This window comes from Motacilla alba, chromosome 3 (genome assembly GCF_015832195.1).
Source record: "Motacilla alba alba isolate MOTALB_02 chromosome 3, Motacilla_alba_V1.0_pri, whole genome shotgun sequence".
NCBI lineage: Eukaryota > Metazoa > Chordata > Aves > Passeriformes > Motacillidae > Motacilla > Motacilla alba.
In genome coordinates this window covers 85,842,014-85,862,166 of record NC_052018.1, presented here as the reverse complement: position 1 = coordinate 85,862,166, position 20,153 = coordinate 85,842,014, and the positions used below count along the sequence as shown (strand labels likewise).

General features: G+C 40.2%; 2 protein-coding genes across 4 annotated transcripts in view; one reads left to right on the top strand and one right to left on the bottom strand.

Moving 5' to 3' along the window:
- The window catches only part of BABAM2 (BRISC and BRCA1 A complex member 2), a 161,758-nt gene extending 149,985 nt beyond the window's left edge, over positions 1-11,773 (bottom strand). Inside the window, exons 1-2 of one of the 3 annotated variants that reach the window (XM_038132575.1) lie at positions 11,506-11,636; positions 7,971-8,130 (exon numbers count right to left, since the gene is read on the bottom strand). In XM_038132575.1, the coding sequence (XP_037988503.1) occupies positions 7,971-8,098 (128 nt within the window). In that variant the 5' untranslated portion in view covers positions 8,099-8,130; positions 11,506-11,636. Of the gene's footprint in view, positions 1-5,482; positions 6,028-7,970; positions 8,131-11,505 lie in introns of those variants that run through there. The other 2 variants (XM_038132577.1, XM_038132576.1) reach the window with 2 other exon arrangements.
- Positions 11,774-11,793: 20 nt separating this feature from the next.
- The window catches only part of RBKS (ribokinase), a 72,320-nt gene continuing 63,960 nt past the window's right edge, over positions 11,794-20,153 (top strand). The window contains exon 1 of the mRNA XM_038132579.1: positions 11,794-11,967. Within this exon, the coding sequence (XP_037988507.1) occupies positions 11,918-11,967 (50 nt within the window). The 5' untranslated portion in view covers positions 11,794-11,917. The remainder of the gene's footprint in view (positions 11,968-20,153) is intronic.

Here is a 20,153-nt window from a genome sequence, read left to right as displayed (position 1 = left end):
CTTTCTGCATCTATCTAATAAAACTGAATTTTGCCTATGCACAACAGATTAAAACTAAAACAATGGAAGTCATGTACACGGAAGACACTACACCACTAGAAATCTCTGAGGAAATTATCCTTCTAAATGTCTTCATTGCCTGTTTGCAGTTGGCCTGAAACCATATCACTTTCATAGGGTTTAAGCTAAGGCTTATGACTAACACTTATGGCAGCCTGGAAAACAGGACAGATAATCACCATCTATTAGTTCAAAAAATTCTCAGTACAGAAGAATTCTTAACAAAGAACATGAAACCATGTATTACTCAACCCGCCCCCCCCCCCCCAAAAAAAAAAAAAAAAAAAAAAACCATGGCTGAAATGCATGAAAAACCTATCAACTTTTTACTGAAGAGACTGAAACCAACATTCTAGAGGAAGGAGTAGAAGAGAGAGAAAGAAATAATTAAACTGGGAGACATTTTGAAAGGTTACTGGTAGCCCTAACTATAAACAAGACCAATCTAATCAGGTTTTTCTAGTGAAAAAAGAACTGACCTTCCAAAACAGAACAGCCATTACTATGTCATAGTTTTGGTTTAAAGATATTATTTCAGTCATGCATACAGTGATGCACAGGGCTTTATATATTTGACTTTTTTTTTTTGTCTCTTTCCCATAATGAAATTCTGCAATTTTCCATAATTAATTCAGTTTTATCATTGTGATTATTTAATAATAATAAAATATTGCTAATAAAATATAATAAAAATATTCAGTCCTAGTGGTCTAATTTTATTCTTTCAGTCATATACCACAGATTACAGAGAAAAGAACCTGTGGCCTACACTGTGGAGTGGTTTGCCTCAGACATAAATTCCCTTCTCTCAAGAAAGACAAAATAAGCATGTTCCCTTTTATTGACTTTTACTTTTTTATGGATTAGTTAGGAGGCGTACCTCACGGACTGAACTTAGTACCTTCCATATAGACATCAACTTCAAGAGCAAACTGAACTCTGTTAGTTTACACATACAGCTCTAAGTATTCTTTTGAAATGCTCATTTTCAGTTAGAGAATAGCTGCTTCAATGAATGTCTACACTGGGCAGTGCAATGCCAGGTAAATGCCTAAGGTCATATATCAAGAAACAGATTAAAAAAAATTAATAATTACATTTCATGATTCATTCTTATTTCACACACTGCTAGAGAATGATCTTCAACTCTATTGCATACTGGTCTGTCCAGATAAAGCCTCTGATCATCTCTTATGCTTTTAAAGCCCCTAATCTCATCAGACAATGTCTGCAACAAAAAGGCTAAACCAAAAATTCACAATATTTTGCTTCATATTCATCCCAAGTGTACATTAGCTTTTTAATGTTATGCCATGTATACATGCATGCATATGAGAGAATCAGGCATATAAGAATTAACTGCATATGTAAGACTGGAGGAATGTACTGACCACCTACCCAGGAAAGTATTCTTCTCTACTAATGAGAAGGGGAAAAAAAAGTGAGTTGCTCTCAGCTTCTGGTGAAATGCAATATGCATCCAAGAGACATGGCATGCTAGAGATCTGTGCAGTTCACATAAAACAAATGCAAGGACTTGGAAGTGAAGAAATTGGACTGGATACCAATTATTAGATTCTAGCTGTCTTTATAAAAAAAAATAAAGTCTTAGGATTTTTTTCTCCTGTAGTGATGCACAATGCAAGGATATAAGGGACATCTGTTACAACAGAAAAACCTGGGCATGGACCTACACTAACACGAGCCCCATTTTCAAGAAACATTCAACGAATTCCCAACATACAAATAGCAAAACCACATTGAAACACCTTGTTAAGGTACACCTTTCCAACAGCATTTGGCACACTATTGGCACTACATCATGTGATGTTCTCTTTACACAGAAAAGAAACAGCTGTATCAAATAATTTCTTCTCATTTTTCTTAAATTATAATAGTGATAAACACCGCATTTACCTTCTTCAAGGCCAAACAAGAGGAAGCTACTCACTGTTCCCATTTAAAAATATCAGCAAAGACATATTGTGCACTATTTAAACTGAAAAAAAAACTCAGGAAAATGTATGTAGTCTTTTAAATGAGAGCCCAAGTTACTGCAATTATCTAGTGCTACCTTTACTTTTTAAAATCCTTTATTTCCTCATAGCACTTAAAACCGACAAACACAAACTTTTTTATTCTGAACAACTTCAAGCACCTTGTTTAAAACTGGTGTAAAAAGAATGCCAAATGTTGTGGAGATTATTTATGAAACCATTGCCAAACATATGCCCTACACGATGCCCTACCTTTTACCAGACAGACATTTTGCCTTTGTTTTTTCATCATTTAGAAACAAATGCAGGAGAATGCAACCTTGGAGACAGTCAAGTCTTTTTTAACCAGCACAGAAAAACTGCTGTTCCAAGTTCCAAGTGCTGCTCCACAGCACCAACTCTATCAAACTGTCCCATCAGAGTTTCAGTCTTTTACCTCTTTATTTGAGAGATAAACTTCTAGTAGTAAGATTCTTTGCAGTGAAGAACTGTATTTGTCATCAGAAACTGGAATGAAACTACTCTATGAAACAGTTCATGACTTACCCAATACAGCAGTAAAGGACTCGTAAGACCACACCTCCTAGAAACTACCACATCCTTTCTAGTACACATTTTACACAAAACATAGCTATTTTTTAAAACAAGTTTTCATAGTACTTGTGTTTAGAAGAGTCAGATTAATTAAACTTCATACATAAACACGTTAAAAAAATTACCTACAGACACCAGTGTGAATGATGGATATGAACCTTTCTCAAGTAATTAAGTAGAATCTTTCATTTTAAATTAATCAGAAGCAAAAGACCAAGGCAAAGCTTTAAATAACTGCTACAGTACTAGAATAGAATTTCACAGCTAAAATCAACATTATTTCACAAAATATGCACATAAAAATGCATATTTACTTTAAAAAGGGAAATGCCCAAAAGAAAGGGAAATACCAAAGCATATTGCAGTCTGCTTGATAACAGAAAAAAAAGTAAATCATCTCTGCTTCCTAGGAAGCAGGGCAATAAAGTTATAAATATCTTATTACAGCTTGATAATAAATTTTTATGTTGAAATTTACTCCAGAAATAATTACATTCTTTTGACCACTCTTCATATAGGTTTCTTTCAGGAACATAACTACTTGCACACATAGCTCAATATCAAGCAGAGAGGCAGAAATCAATACTGGATATGACAAGTGAAAAGAACAAAATGCTAACATAGTTTACTACAAACCACTTACATAAAAATTCCACAGTTAATCTTCTCATAAATATGGAATAAATATAACCATGAAAGTATGAAATTTAAAATTTTCTTATGAGTGGATATCTGAAAAAATAGAATCTTAATATATGCAGCTTTAAATCACTGTATTCATTTTGAAATTTTGCCTGGTGGAACACATCAAAGTAATTTAAAAAAACAAAATCAAGTTTGTTGAGTAAGAAGAATAGGCTTGCAGCATAATTTGAAGCTCAAGCATGGGCCCTGATGAACAGCTGTAGGGGAAAAAAAGAGTTCTCAAAGGCAATGACCACCACAACTATGTCTTTCACTCTTGTAACGCACCATAGGAAAAGCAGCAGTCTCTTAAATAACTGGATTCTACATTATACAACAATTAAACAGCCTTCACATAGGAAAATATCCTCTATTTCTAAATCTACATAATAATCACTTTTCCCTATTCAACATCTTTCCCATGATTATATGTGTAAATGCTAAGAAAAATGCCGCAGCCACAATTCAGTTGGTTATGAGTAGATTTTAATATCTAATTAAGATGGGTCAGTATTTCAAAGAGACACTAGTAGAGATTAACTGAATGATACAATAAATGGCATTGACTCAAGTGGCAGCAGTATTTTCTTTGGGTCTAGAACAAAGTAATATCCTATGCAAGAGTTAAATATGCTTTCATCCACTCTGTCATCTTGAAGAATGTCTTTTATTAATGCAACACAGACGCCTGCCAGGGTTTTCTTATCACCAGAATCAATGCTGCTTAAGGTGCTATATTTCAGACATGACCTTACACCCCAGTTCTACTTTTGTTCACTGTGGGGCCCTATCTACAAGAAAACTGGGCCACCTAACCTTTTATTAGTATTTCCGTTGCAGAGCCTCTTTCTTTTCTGTTACACCCTATTACTGAGCTCCATTCAGGGGTCTGCATCAGCAGGGGCCAAATAAATTCTATAAATAGTACTTGGTTCTGAATATCCTAATCATAGATGTAAATATGTGTGTCTTATGAGACTGGTACTGTCTAATAAGTTTGTAAAACACACAGACATTATGAAACTGTAACATATTATTATAAAACATTTACATACTCAAAGACTGCAAAACAATAGGATTTCCTTACTATGACATATTTCCCTCCCACACTTGAAAGCAAAGCAAATTAACATATCATCATACTTCATACATCTAACATCAGCTCTTTAATACAGTTTATAAAACACAACAAAAGTTGTCAATCTCAGCAATAAGTCAGAAAAAGTGCAAAACAAGTTCCTTACTAAAACTATCTGACATATGGATTGACTTTTCAAATAATTAAAGGCTTAATATGCTTGCCATTTACAAATCAAAATCAACTGATGTGACAGGCTAAAATCTGGTACTTGATCTTCTACTGGTGAAACAGAAAGGAAATACTTTCCACTTCTGAGAATGTCAAAACCAAGGCTCTGAGTGGGCAAGGCCTTAGAAGTACTACTTTATTCAGTATGTTACCATCACTCCTTGTTAACCACAGCTCCTGTTTCTAAAACCTAAGCAATGAGAATGAATGGATCTTCAGCTTGAACATTTTATTTTGTTATATACTGTAAAGCACTGGTTCATTACTGAAGGAGGGTAACAACAGTAACTCCTGATTTTCTCTAAGAGTAACAGAATGCTATGTGACAGTGGAGCAACCATATAGCTCCTCCCCAGAAGCTTAGAGATGCTTCTGTTGTCAAAATTAATAGCTATTGAGGTGATTACCTTAAATATTAAAGGATTGTAAAGGTTGCAGTAAAATTGTATTTATTTATTATTAAAAATCTTATAAATCATATAACACACCAGGTAAAGCAGAAAATATTTGCATGTTCTGTAATAAACTCAAGCCAGGCTAGGGTTTTAACAGCCTAGACTAGCATGTATACAACCCCTGTCACGTGTGAACAAATGTACCACCACTACTCAAAAGCAAAGTTCCTGAACTGATAGTACTCCCAAGTGGTCATACTCATTTGCAAACAAGAACTGCTCTTTATCTAACTTCAAACATTTAATCTAGCACATTTAATCTAAACCTGCCCGGTTCCACTTTTTAAATTTAAAGCCTGGTTTCAACCCATTGAAATGGGAGTTTTGCAATTGATATCCTGAACTTCATCCCCATTCTCTAAAAATAGTTCTCATTTTCTCACCATTTATGTCCAACTTCAAGGGCCTCACAGTTCTCTTTCTTCATGTTGATATCACCTACATTTGCCTCTTTTGATTATTTTGCCTGCATTATTTTGTTTCCTTTTAAAAAGCATAATGAAAGTGAAAGTATACAGGCACTTGCATCATCTCGTGATGTGAGGACAGCAGAAGAGGGTAGGCCAATGGCCTTCAATTAATTTTTGAACTCTCAAAGCCCTAGAAAGTTTTCCTCTACTGTTTGTATGAAGCAATAAATTTAAATCTACTAATAAGGCTGTGGGTTAGGGATTTTGCTATTTATCAGCTCACATGAGACTCAGAGAAACAGTCTGTGGAGTGTCAAAGAACTTCTGTATCAAGGTTAAAGACCACTGAACTAGATCCTGAGTTATGGAAGGGACATCTCTGTAATACTGTGATTCACCCATAGTATGGTAAGGAATTCCGCACTGTTCACCAGTTCAGTGACAGCATAAAGCACTAAATCATGAGAAATTTGTATTTCCATATTGACACATGAATTCAAAATTTTATGTGATAAATAACCAACAATTTATTTGTAACAAACAAAAATCTCTCCTAAAAACACATGCATGAAATTTGCATTTCAAAGAAATTTCCAGCAATTGTTAATTAATTCTGTTAAAAGCAATGGTTTTAAGTAACTAGTTGTACCAAATAAAGAAAACCTTCAAAATAATTCTGAAATAAATGAAGAATCTTGATTATCCTGACTCCATCTCCTAACAACCTCAAGCTAAAACAAAGACTCAACATAAAGAATGAGGTTCATGTTTATGTTCCAGAACAAGGAAAAAAATATTTCTAACACGTGCATTTAGGTGGGCCAGTGTCTTTAAACAACCTATGAGACAACCTCTGTCAGGTGCTGCGCTTGTGCGTAAACTCCATGTTAACAGAGTTACTCTACAATTTGAAACACTGGGTTTGAGTGACAGGTACAGCTGCTGACAGCATTTAGTTTTTTTAAAGAATAAACTCCTGGAAAACATTCAGGTTTTAACAAAGCAAATATGAGATCTTCTTGGCAAGATCAGTGGCAAAAAACTTTAGACACCTATTAAAAATACCCGTGAAAAGAGTCAGCTAGAAAATACCACTTATTACTATTTTAATCTCTTAAAGACAGGCAGCATAAGCATTCAGTGGGTAGAGAGCAAACCACTTAGCAACTTACAAACAGTTGTGTTTTCTCTCTACTTTTCTTTGTACTCCTTTCTCTTAGACTTTAATTGGAAAAATATAAGAGCTCCCATCACAGCTTTCCTAGAAGGCTAGTTCAAGAGAAAGCAAGATCTAGCATGAAATGACAGCAGCAGATGCAGAACTGCTCAGCCTGTCTTATGTAATTTGCAAGCCTAAATATCAAGCCAGTCAACACTAATAACAAAGTCATGGCCTCTTAGACCTCTATGTAAATCTGTACTCTGTCCCAGCACCTCACAGGGAGGGAATGGTTCCTTTCAAACTAACCCCAGAATGCAAACCTCCTTCCTGAAAAGGCATTGTTACAACCCGAAAAGCACCTCCGAAGCTTTTCATAAAACCATAATAAAACGGCCTTCAGAAGCACATTAAACAAAGTCTTCAGCAGACTTTAAACAACAGTGATTTGTGGTGGTTCTGAACACCTTTTGTTATTTTTATTATGCTATCATTCAAAACGATATGCAAAGCAGTAGTTTGTACAAACAAGATGATTTGTATATCTAAACCAAAAGTAATGTCAGCCTCTGGGCTCCTGTAGCAAAAAAAAACCCCAAAAACCCCCCAAAAAACCAACAAAAAAAACCCCCACTGAATCAAAAAGATGCTGTTAGATGCCCAACTCTATAAGAATAAAGCAATTTCTGACATGTGTCATCTACACATTTCACTCTCCTCATGTATTATTCACAGAGGTTATACACCAAAGTCTGTTTGTACATGCAAATCCCAAAATTCTATTACTACCTGAAAACTAATCTGAACACTTCTAGAATTAAAAATAAAAGGAGCAGCTTAGCTCATTTCAAACCCTTGGCCCTATAGCCACTTGATGTATGGAACTTGAGGGAGGCCAGATAAAGCAAAAGTTACTTTTTCTAGTCATGAATTTGGCATATTCATGACTACAGGTAAGGTCACACAAATTTGTCTTTCAATTTTTGGTAAACAGAGAAGATTGAGTAAGCAAGCAATAAACAACAGAAAAAAGTGTTTGTAACTATCTCACTGCTGAAAACCAGCACTATCAAGTGGCAGCGATGCGAGTGTCTTAACAAGATTATTTTTGCCAAAAATATGACAAATTTAGTCTTCCAAACTACAAAATGGTAGAAAGACAAAAATTAATGTAGCTAGTATGTCAGCTAGTATGTCAACTCCAGCTGTGTTCAAAATGCTTTAACACATGAACCTAATAAAACTCAGCCCTGAAAAGACAGCTGTGAGGGGTTGAGTGTTCTTTCTGGATGAGGAACTCACCCAGACTTCAAGTCTGTAATCCGTAAACAATTAGTAGCATCTAGTCCTACTTTTCCATTCCTGACCACACTGGAAATGAAGGGTGAAAGTGCTGGAGAAATTCTGTTCAAGGCCACTTCAGGTGACATTTTATTATGTTCCTCCTTCCTTTTCTCTGGAGCTGCAAAGGAAGAAAATAAAATTTTTAAATTACCTACTTATTTGATGTAGATCCACATGTACTTTGCAAACATCAGTAGCAAAAAAGCTAAGCACACAAAAGATCAGGAGTGTAAAGTAACAGAACTGTGCACAGGTTTATAGAGAAAAAATAAACACAAGTGGGATTTTTCCTCCCACCTCTGCAACATTCAATGGAGCCTGTTTATTCAGTATCAACATAAAGCCAGAATTACGTCCTAGGCACCTTTAATTAAGGCCCTATCCCTCTGAGAAGGAGACATAAAATTGAGGGCCACTCTGACACTTCCCAGCCTAGTCTTTCTTATGGGCATTCCCAGTCTGCAATTAAGAAGTCACAAGTTCCACCTCCCCTGAAATCAGTGGAACTTACATTAACTGCAGTGAGCCCAGGCGTTTGATACCTCCTGGTACTCTCACCTGCAATTCCCAAGAGCACTAGTGTGCTCACTGATAATCAGTATTACTTTTATACTACTTCATTAGGTTGCAATTTATAGGACTTCACGATGCCTTTTAAAAGCTAACACTGCTTCTTTTTCAGTGGTATCACCACACTCTTTGAAAGGCATCCTAATCTTCACGTAACAGATCAGGAAGCTGATGTACACACATTTTAAGTACAGTTTGTTCAGAAGTGCTTACAATTGCATGACCTTATGTTAAATCAATTAGGCCATTAATTTAGCACACTTTAGGAACCTGTTGCTTTCTGGGTGAAATGCAGAAACTGAGCACACACACGTTTTAAGTCATTGCACCACGAAAAGACTACAGTACATGGACAACAACAGAACGCGGTAAGAGAAGTGGAAGAAAAGAAGGGCAACCAACCTATTAACATGTTGATGCATGTGATCACATTCTAAGGCACAGAGCTTCATATGAAAATTAACCAAACTTGGTAGTTTTGGAAAACAAGGCTGTAAATGACTGAAGATAACATGAACTTGCCACTGATAAGTGGGACAGAAGAGCTCATACATAAACACTCAGCATTAAAAAATATTTTTAAAAATAACCATTTAACTGAAAAACCCTAATACACATTGCATTCACTTTCTTAAAACTGCATATGGACTGCTGTATTAGTAAGTGTTCTATAACAAGAGTGTGAACAGCTCATGGCAATAATTGCAATCTTCTGTTGTTTCTCACACTCAGTTTACAAGCATTAATTAGTAACTAATGGATATTCTGCAGAATCTACTAAATCTCTGTAACTGGGAGCAACATTACATTTTACATTCTGTTCTCATGAAAGCCATTCACACTGGAGTAGAAGGAAGCAACGCTCAAGAGTGTTTGTCCTAGATATTCAGAATGTATCTTAATAAAGCAAAGGCCAGGCACTTTAAGGCAAACTGAAAGGCTAATAAAGTAAGACTTCCTAAAAACAGTAATTATCTTTAATACACTGGCTCCTACATTTTATGGCAGTGAAGAAGCTGGACTATGCATCCATGCCCTGACACATAATGTGTTCGCATATATGACTTGTTTAATTGACAATGGAACAACTTAAGTTTGTTTAGCAAACACCTACAGCAATTTAAGATACTACCTCCACTTTGCTACTTTTCTACTAAAAATTTCTGCCTACTCGCCTTCATTCTTCCCCAGAGGGACTGAGAAAACACAAGCCCGTTCTTGATATATTTCAATGCTAACTCCAATGGCTTAGATTGAACTTCTAATAAAAATTAGTTTAAGCTAAAATACTTTGCACGAGAGTGGTTACAACAGGGCACATACTTCAGTCTACCAGCCCTGCCGTAGGGAAGAGTAATTTTAAGCAGGGAGCAGCTGGACTGGTGAAGTTGAGAACTTCTTAAACCATGAGAACGTGCTGAAAAAAAAAGCTATCCTTCTAGCAGTCCTGATGTTAAACATGAAGATCACAGAATTGGTTCTGATAATGACACATTTTAAGGGGACTGTGTTATGAGGGTGAAATTGAGAGACACGATACACCTGGTGATCACAGCTGACCAGAAGCACTTTCCAAAATGAACTTTGAAATGAGATTCCTTATCTTTCAAGTAATAAAATTTGCAGTTATTATCAAAACAAGATTTAAATGACTGTTAGGCATTATTCCATATTTTATTGCATCATTTTTTAAAATCACAGTAACTTCTATTTAACAAGTCAGATACACAATACTTAAAGGGTTGCTATCAAGTAAACTCACTGATTTATTTTGTAAACAAAGGGCTTTACAAACTAGAACACAATTTGTACCAGTTTCCTAAGTTTCAGTTGTCATATACATTGTTTTTCTTCAGCGTAAGTTTCCCACAGTACTACTGGAAAGTGAACACAAACAAACCCGGGGTGTTAAGGAAAACAAAATTCACTCGACTGTTTCCCTCCCAAAACAAAACCTTTGAAAGAAGCAAACAAACTAGTAGTTGAATTCTCTCAGATTCAGCTGGCTGTCACTGCGACTTCGGGCTAATGTTACACAGGCTTCACAGTAACCATGAAGCACGGGCTCTGCTTTGGGCACCGGAGAGAGTCGGGATGCAAGACACACTGAGCTTCCACCACCGGCCATACCATAATGAGCATTACGAGAAGATTTAAAAAGGTAAAGGTGAATATTGTGATGGAAACCTGGAAGCGTGACAGGACCTCTCCTGTCTAACCCTCTTGGCGCGGCCGTCGGCAAGCGGGCTGCGTGGTTTTCCCTTTGGGGGCGGGTGGCAGGAGTTTGTGTCTGGGTGTGAGTGGGGAAAGGAGGGGACGCACGACGGCCGCCTCCTGCAGCCGTGCCTGAGCACATCCATGGAATGCGATCAGCAATGTGGCTCTGCGGAGCCCCGGTCAACAACGAAATTACCTAAGCCCTGGCACGGAAGGAGGCTCAGAATCCCAGAATTAAGGGCAAAGCTGGAAAGGACCACAGCGGGTCATCTGGACCGACCTCCCTGCTCAGGCAGGGTCATTCTGAAGCACATGGTACAGAATGATACTCAAAGCAGCTCTTGAGTATCTCCAGGGATGGAGACTCCGCACGCACCCTCTCAGGACAATCTGCTCCAGCGCTCACCCACAAAGGAGAGAAGCTCTTCCAGGGGGAACTTTCTGTCCACTCCCGTTCCGGGCTGACCCCGGCCAAGCCCCGCTCCCTCCCCAGCTGGTGCCGCCACCCGCGGCGCTGCGCCCGCCCCGCCCCGCCCCAGCGGCGGTGCTAACGCCGGCCTCCGCCGGCTCCGGGCCAGAGCCTCCCGGCGCCGGCTCCCCTTCCGCCCGCCGCTGGCCCGGGAAGGGCTGCGGCGTTGCTCGCTCCCTCCCGCTCTCCCTGCGCGGCTCGCTCGCCCCATCCCGCCCGTCCCGGCCCCGCCATTACCTACGGCGGCCGGAACTCGCCGCTTGGCAACGGCGTGCGCGCCCCCGCGCCCGCCGTGCGCGCCCCCGCCCCGCCGCGCACCGTGCGCGCCTCCGCTCCCCCCGCGCCGCCGCCGCCGCTCCCGCCCGGCCCGGAGGGGTCTTCACCGGCCTAATATTGGCGTCCGCCGCAAGTGCCTGTGCGGGCCGTGCCGCCGCGCAGGCCGTGGGGCGGCGGCTCGGCAGCGGCCCGAGCGGCGCGGGACAGAGGGGAAGGGAGAGGGGGCGGTCGTGGCAGCAGGCGTTCGGCAGGGACAGCCCTGCCGGGCGAAGGTCCCCGCGGGCAGCCCGTCGCCCATGGCAACCCGAGAAGCCGCGGCGGGGCCCGGGGCGGGTCAGGGTCAGGGTTCGGGTCCAAGGGCCGCCCCGGCGCCATGGCCGCGGAGGTTGTGGTGGTGGGATCCTGTATGACCGACCTGGTCAGGTTAGTACCGGGTGGGGGTTTTCTGCCCGCACTGGGCGGAGCGACCCTGAGGTCATGGGAGCGCAGGGCGTCACGGTGCCCGGGGAACGGCGCGGGCACGCCGGGCCTCCCCGGGCTAAGTCGGGCCGGCATGCGCCCCGGGCCGGGCCAGGCGGGTGTCACGTCTGTCCCCAGGCCGGGATGGCAAGAGCGGGGTCGGCGGCAGCGCCGGAGGCAGCGGGCAGAGCGCTCGGCCCCGGGCAGAGGGAACCGCGGCTACGGCGGAGGAAAGGACTGAGCACAGGCACAGATTGCTCAGAGGGGTTGTGGAGCCTCCATCACTGGAGACGTTCAGGAACGCTCTGGATGCACTCCTGTGCCATGTGCCCTGGGATGACCCTGCTGGAGCAGGGAGGCTGGACCTGGTGACCCGCTGTGGTCGCTTCCACCCTTATCCATTCTGGGATTCTGAGACTCTGTGAAGGGGTTGGGGGGGGGCTGGGGTGGAGGCTGCGCTCGGGTGATGTCAGCTGCAAATAGTGCTTTGAAATAAGAGTGTGGGAACGGGGAGAGGTTTGAACGTGTTGCGTGCCGGAGCTGTGATCAGCTGTCTGTGACTCTGCAGAGACGAGAGACTTGGGTTTGTGTTTTCAGCTGTGCCGGGTGGGTCGGTGTTGCCCTTGGCCAGGGAAGCAGCGTTCCGTAGGCACCCGCACGGGAAACCTGGAACTCTGATATTCGTTATCAGCAGAGGACTCTGAAACGATTTTATGAAAGTAAATCAAGCTGGTCGACCGTAACACGTTTTCAGTTCAAAGCACACTTGTCTCCACTGGAAAAGCGAGAAAGTAAGGTTAATATGGCAAAGAAACCAAAGCTAGCTCCATGAATCAGTAGGTTCTAAGTTGATTACTTGCATACAACATTTTGTGTGACTCTTTGAAGTGAGATTGAGGGAAAGGAGAGAGAGGGAGGCCCTCCCAAGGTGTTCATATCCAAACATATCAAGAAGTGCATATAGGAAGCCCTCAAAAATTTAGCAGCTCTGAATCCCAAAGCTATTTTTAAATTATTTTAAAAGTTTTAAAAATTAATATCTAAATTTTAAATAAATATTTATTTGTTTTCTGAGCTTTTTGTTTTTCAAATTAAATACTTGGGTCTCATTGTCTTTTTTTTCTCCTTTTTCTTTTTTGTACGTAGGTAAGGTTTGGGAGCTTCTTTGAAAAATTGAAGTACAGAAGTTCATGAAAGCTCTTGGTTCCAGTAGCCCTGGCTTTGTAGTCAATACTAAATAACAGGAGAATTCAAGCAAAATTGCAAGAATTCACGATGCAAATTCTAACCTGAGCTGGCTGGCCTTGTCAGTCCCAGTAAACTTGGAAATCAGTCTTTGATTTGTACTGTTTTAAACACATCTCCATACTCTACATGCAGACTTGATTAAAAAAGGATTTAAAGTGCATTTATCTGGACTGCATCAGCTTGTCCTGCTCTGAATTCTGCAATAAAAAAATGTCCTTTATCAATTATACCAAAGCCTGTGGGTCAAGAAAGTGCAGAACGTGTGATTAGAGGAACGTGCTGAGGAGTGAGTACTGCTTAGGCATAGACTTATGTTGCAGAAATGATGAAGCCCCTTAAATAATCATGGAACCTGTGTCGGAAAGATTTAATGCTTTGTGTAATTTGCAAAACATACTGGCAGCTTTCCAAGGAGAATAGTTGTCTATTAAGTCAGAGTAAGAACTGTGGAACTGATCTTGATGTTATGTGTGAATGAGCTCTCAGATGCTTATGACGTTGCACTGAAATGTAAAACTTGGTGCTCTAACCCCAAGACATTCATTTTCCTGTCTGTCTAAAATGTGGGGGGAAAAGTAGTAATAAAAATGCCAGTTTAAGCACTGCTGACAACTGCAGCTTTGGGATTTTCTTGACACTTAAACAAACAAACAAGAAAACTTCTTACTCTTTTTTTTTTTTTTTTTTGGCTGCATGTTTGATATGATAAAAATGCAGTCATTTATTTGAAGGCGTATTAACTGACCATACTGTAACCAGAAACTACACCATGGGCTGGAGTGACAGATGCTCTTACATTGAGATTAAGTGGCTGAAGAAAAGCCATTTCACTTTTCAATCAGCTGAGAGGGTTTCTTAAAGTGTACAAATGCGATCACAAGTACATATCTGACACCATAATTAGCTTCTGCTTTAAGTAGCGTTGAAAGGGCTTTTTATAAGTGATAAGCTAATCAGCTTCAGTTGAAAAAGAAGGGATGGCTTCATTCTTTCTGTTACTAGCACAGATCTTCAGTCACTTAATAAAATAAGAAGAACAGTGTGTTTAAATTGAGCTGGCAAGAGTTTAATCTGACCAAAATTTCCATGTGGTACCTTTAGACATTGTTTAAATGTATCCTGGGCTAGGAAAATCTGGGTAAAATTACCGGAAAGTACTAAGCAATAGGCCTGATTGTGCCTAGGTGGAACAGGAAACTATAAACAAGTTTTATGAAATGTAAAAATTGTCACGTTAGGGTTAGGATTAGATTCCAGGAGCATAACTCTTGACTGTCTTTGTATATGAGATTTAGAGGGGGCTGCATACTCTGGGTTTAAAGCTAGGGTTCATTTCAGCTGGAATGAAGGAGCATCGGGGTTTTGTGGATTTGTCATTTGGGCTGATGTTTCAGTTTATAAAAGACATGGACGAGAGTGATCATGTTAAATGCCTATCACCCGTTTGGAGGAGCCTGAATAAATTTGTGAGAGTTACACAGAGGAAGCCAGACACATTTTTGTACAAGTTGTGTTTAATGGGCATATTCACCACTCAGCACTAAAGCCTATCTTTCTTAGAAGGTAATAATATTGATTGAGACTCTGCCAGAGCTAGACAATGCTGTGTTATAACTCAAGCTGGTAAAATACCCTGTTGGCCCCTTTAGGACACAACCTTGGCCCTCTGACTGGTGAGCTAGAAGCTCAGGGTCAGACTTGAAATGGTAGCAGCAGACTTTAAATGTTAAACATTCCCAGGTCTGTAGAGGCAAGGTACTGAAAAGCTTCAAGCCACCACTGGACATATGGTAGCCAGATTCACCATGAAAAAAAAAATTAGCATATAATGGTTTTACTCAGTACAGTAAAGTAATGATTTAAGGAGTGTAACCTCTGTGTGAAATGGAAGTGTACAGTTTGAAATATGCTGAATCTTACATAATGACCAAGACAGAAAAGGACAGGGACCTTTAGTTGAAGATAGATACTCAGATGTAATTCTGAGAAATAATCAAATTCAGAAGAAAGGGTAGCGAGTCTTAAAATTCTTCTAAAAGGAAGGGCCCCAGTGGTTTGCTTTTAAAACACTGTTCTCATTAGAAATTCTTCTCTCATTGTCCTGTAGCGCTGCAGTGGCAGAATGCGGGTTTTCTAAAGCGAGCTTCATATGAACAAAACAACCTCACGTACATACATGCAGTAAACCACACTCTTTCGGCTTAATAGGACCAGGAGCAAAACATATTTGTGGTCACAATCACAATCAGCACTTCATTGGCAATAGCAGGCAGTAGTAGTAGAAAACAAAAACAGCATTATTCTGTATGATCTAGATATCAGACCAGACGGGTACCATCCACAGTATTATTTAAATAGTTTCTCTTCTGACTCATATTTGCAGACTGGTCGTGGCATTGGCATTTTAATTCATATTAAATCGGGACAAGACTAAACATATAAGCCAATGAGAGTCAGACACACTAAAACAATTAGAATAAACAGGGGAAACTTTGGCATGGCAATTGAAAACAGCAGAAGCATAGAACAAAATGTAAGATGGAAAAACAGTCTTTGGATAGTCACAACAACAACAGTCTTTCATTTTAACTCAAGAGAATGACACCACAGTCCAAATAGTGGAAAACTGCATTTTTTAGAATTTTCAGGATTTCAGGTCTTAGTTTTCTGTGGACCTCTTTCCTCTCATCACATTTCTTCACTCCCTTTAGGAAGTAGAACTAAAAGTTCTACTTCCAGCCCCCCCTGTAACAACGACCATTAATAATTACTGCAAGTACTGAACTGACTGTAAGCATTCAGCAAGACAGAAAGGCAGAGAAAGCACTGAGCTCCGTACAGAGTAGTGTGTTGCTGATCTGCAGTGAACAGTGGTGACAAATGCACATTGGTATGAACATCCCAAACACATCAAATCCTCTTTGCTAAAGGAGCACAACCTCTGCTTGGGCCAAATGGCAAAGGTATCTCATTAGTGAGAGTCTGTGTTTTCCTTTTAAGTGTCTAGTGATGATTATTGTCTGCTGAAGTACTGAAGTAAATGGCTCATTGGCACATTGGAAATGTCTATGATCCAAAACTATGTCTGTACTTTCTTTTTCAGAAGTGCAGTATTTGGAACAATAATTGCAGACTTTTTTTTTGGTGGGAATGTGAAAAAGGAATTTTCTTGTGTTTCTTTCGAGTGATCAGAGGAAGTCTTGCATTTTCTTCTTTGCTTTGTTTCCAGATCTCACACATGTTCTCGTTTCCACCATTTCTCATGCATGTCACCAACTTTTAATGGTTTTGCCTTGCTTTGATATTTTTTTTGCTCTTCAGTTTCTCCTAGCAGTGAAGTGTTCTAGAATCCTTCAAATCCATTTCATTTGTATTTTTGTTTTTATCTGTAATGCTTTCCCTGCAGCAGCCACTCCTCATTCTAGTGAATCTGCCATTGCCAGCAGCATGGGAAAGCACAACTGTGAAGGAATACAAGCTTAGTCCAGTTGAAGAAATTAATCTTTGGATCCAATGAAAGACATCAAGGCACGAGAGAATGTGTCATCTGTGAATTGTTTCATTTATGTAATAGTGAAAAATCTGGGCTTGATTTCTGACCCAGTGCTGTCTGCCCCTTGTCTTCTTCTCTGACCTAGCAAAATTTGAGTGCATTTTAAATGCAGGATGTACAGGCTCAAGATTTTGTTTTTCTGCTCTGATTTTAGAGATCCTAACTGTTTAGAGAAACTCCTGTTTGCCTTCTCTTGTGTGGCAGGAAGAAAGCTGTGTCTTGGAGGCCCAAAAAAAAGAAAGGGATGAAATCAAGTTGATGAAATCTTCAGTAATGGCATTCAGTAAGAAAATTGTCATCTGTGCATATACAGCTTTTGAGTATCTCTACTGGCCCAACCACTCGTGATACAGGGCCTGATCCAAGCTCATTCATATCAAAAGAAGCTTTTCACTGCTGCAAACTGAAATTAAATTGTCATCCTCCAGCAAAGTCTGAGTGATAGTTTATTTTTGGGTGAGACACAGTTTAATATTCTAGCATGTTAAAGGTATTCGGTGTTATACCCCAGACTTGAAAAGTTTCCAACAAAGTTCCTCTAACGAAAAATGACAAAATATTGAAGAGGGGAAAAGGAGGGAAAATGTCTGCTTGGGTGCTTCTTAAATTAACACAAAATAACTAGGGCAAGGCCACCAGGGGCTTTTTTAAACTCATTACAAGGGCTGCATTTGCAACTAAGGTTATGAACCCCAAGCAAGAGACAGTGCGCCATTGATCCCAGCTGGCACCTTCTGAAAGAAACTGTTGTTTGTGCCACAGAGGATGCTGTGGGCTCTCTCTGAGAAGGACTGGTGGTGCTAGAACACCTGCTCAGCCCTTGTCTTTGGCTCTTATCCATGAAAACGGGTTTTTTCCTCCCCTTCCTAAATGGAAATGTGGAAGTTTTAGAGGTCTTGGGAAATATGAATGTGAAAGTGGTCACACAATGTCTTTTAAGTTAAGCACAACAAAAATGTTGCTTTCTGGATTCTATTTAATTGAAATGTCCTTGCCCTTTCATTTGGTGTCTTCATTTTGTGTCCTATGCTACTGTGTATTGTAATTAGGCACTGTTTTTACTTCCAGCGGCAATTCCATTTCAGCAATAACTAATATGCCTCTCTTTTTAGACTCATTTATCTTGTTAAGTTTTAATAGTATGTATTTAGTAGCACTTTTGAGCTAAAAAATGCCCTGTGTGGTACTACAGTACAGCCTGTACTACAGGAATTCCAGTCACCAAGAACAGCATTATTTGCCCTACTGTGCATTGAGAAAACATTTTGCAATTTGAGGACAGGAGGAACGGTAGTTTGCTTTGTAAAAAGATGGCAATAAGTAAAGAGAGTTGGAGTAAGGTATTAAAAGGGGCAAAAATTATAGGAATGACCAAAGTTTTTACTTTAGGAAGTGTGAAGAGTCTACCTAAAGAGTTCAAATTGAGATAAAAAGCAGGGAAACTATAGTCCTAACAGTGACATGTCCCCAGTTGTGCAAAGGCCCCTTGCTTTTCTGCATCTCTTTCTGCCAGCTCTGCCTATCTGCTTGCTCTCTGCAATTTTCTCACGTGGCTTCATGGCAAAATTCAGGGAAAAGCTCTATTCTAGTCCTGCTGTTTTCTCCCAGCAGCAGTATTTTGGAAGATAGAGCACTGAGAGAGTCTTCTGTTACCTCCTCCTTCCCATGAATGAGTTCCCAGCTGTCTGCTTCTTTTCCTACCAGCTGCAGTGTCTGGTCTGCTTAAGTTTGTAAATTGCTTTGAGATCCTTCAAGATAAAAGGTTCTTCTTAAGTGAGATCATTATCGCCCTGTACATTTCTCCACTCCCTTTTCTCAGTTCAAGCTTCTTTTCTGGACTTGGGGTCCGGCACAGTACTTAACGTTCCTAACTCATGGCAAAACAAAGCTTACACACAAATTTCAGCTTCCAATCCTTGGAATCCTTGTGGAGCTTTGACGCCTCTTAGAGTACTTCAGAGCTGAAGGTTAAATATATGTATTTTCCTGAGCTGATGCCAAGATGCTTAGCACTTGCCACACTGAGATCGTACTTCTGCATTTGCGTCTGACTTCATGTTATTTTGTGTGCTTCAAGAGTCTGTGGAGTTCTCTTCCTCCCACTTCTGAAGTACTTACTCATTCTAGGAAGCATTCCAGCTACAACGTTGCTCTGAGATCCTGCACTGGGTTCTCATAGCCATACTTTGTTCATGTTCTTGTGGTTAAACTGTATGCCTGTCAGGGCAGGGATTTGACTCCTCTGTGGTGTGGTGAACTTACAAAGGGGAACCCTGACAGGAGTTCAGAGGGCTCTCTGTTCAAAGGTTCATAGGCAGTAACACTGTGTTTGGCTAGGAGAACCTTATTTCTGTTCAGCTGCAAGTCTAGTTGTCTCCATCTTCTGTAGTTTAACTGGCTAGTAAAAGAGTTTTTCACTGTATGGTATCTGTGTGTTTAGTCCCAATATCATTCACATTCTAGTAAAATTTCCCTCTTTCCAATGAAAGTGAGGTCATCTTAAACCTGTGTTTATGATATTGCAGTCATTTCCATGGCAGTAGACTATGATATCATCAGTGGAGGATTATGCCTTTCCTATGTGTGTTAGCAATTAAAAATTATGGTTTGTGAGATAAAACTAGTGTTTACCAAGCTTTTAGCTTTAGTCCATGTGAGACTGGGAAACTATTGCTTAATCCTCTAGAGAGTTCACTTGGGTAATGGAGTAAATGAATCTAGAAACATTTTGATCCTAGCAGGTGATACATTTTTTGGCGTATATTTTCCTAATGAAAGAAGAAAATCAGCTACTCCATCTTGTGTTCTCTCGCCTGGCCAAGAACACTTGTCTGAAACCCAGTGGCACTCCTTATAGTTTTGTTATTCAGAGCTACTTAATTGTTTGACTTAAAGAGTCACAATTTTCTGCTCTCACTAGAATGTCATTTTTCACCTTTGGAGGTCAGTAAGCTATTAGACGCTACCCATAAAAGTAAAACAATGTGATTATCAGTCTTTTCATCCTTTTAGTGGGTGCTCTATTTGCCAGCTATCCGTAGCTGAATCTCTTTGTTGAACCTTCCTGAGGGTGTACATGCTTTCTCATGGGCTGGTGACAGGAGAGGCCAGTTTCAACACCATAATGGCAAAAGAAAATTCATCCATTTAAAATGCAGAGTCCAGTGTTGGAACAGTTGCTAATGCTGCGAGATGAGAGTGGCGGACTCAAAATATAATTTATTTCATCCCTTCAAATACTGAAGAATTTGTAAGCCAAGGAAGTAGACTTTCCTCCAAAAGAGTGTGAAAAGAAAGGGAAAAGACATTAGATGATTGTTTGTAGAGAATGGATATCATCAGTCTGGAA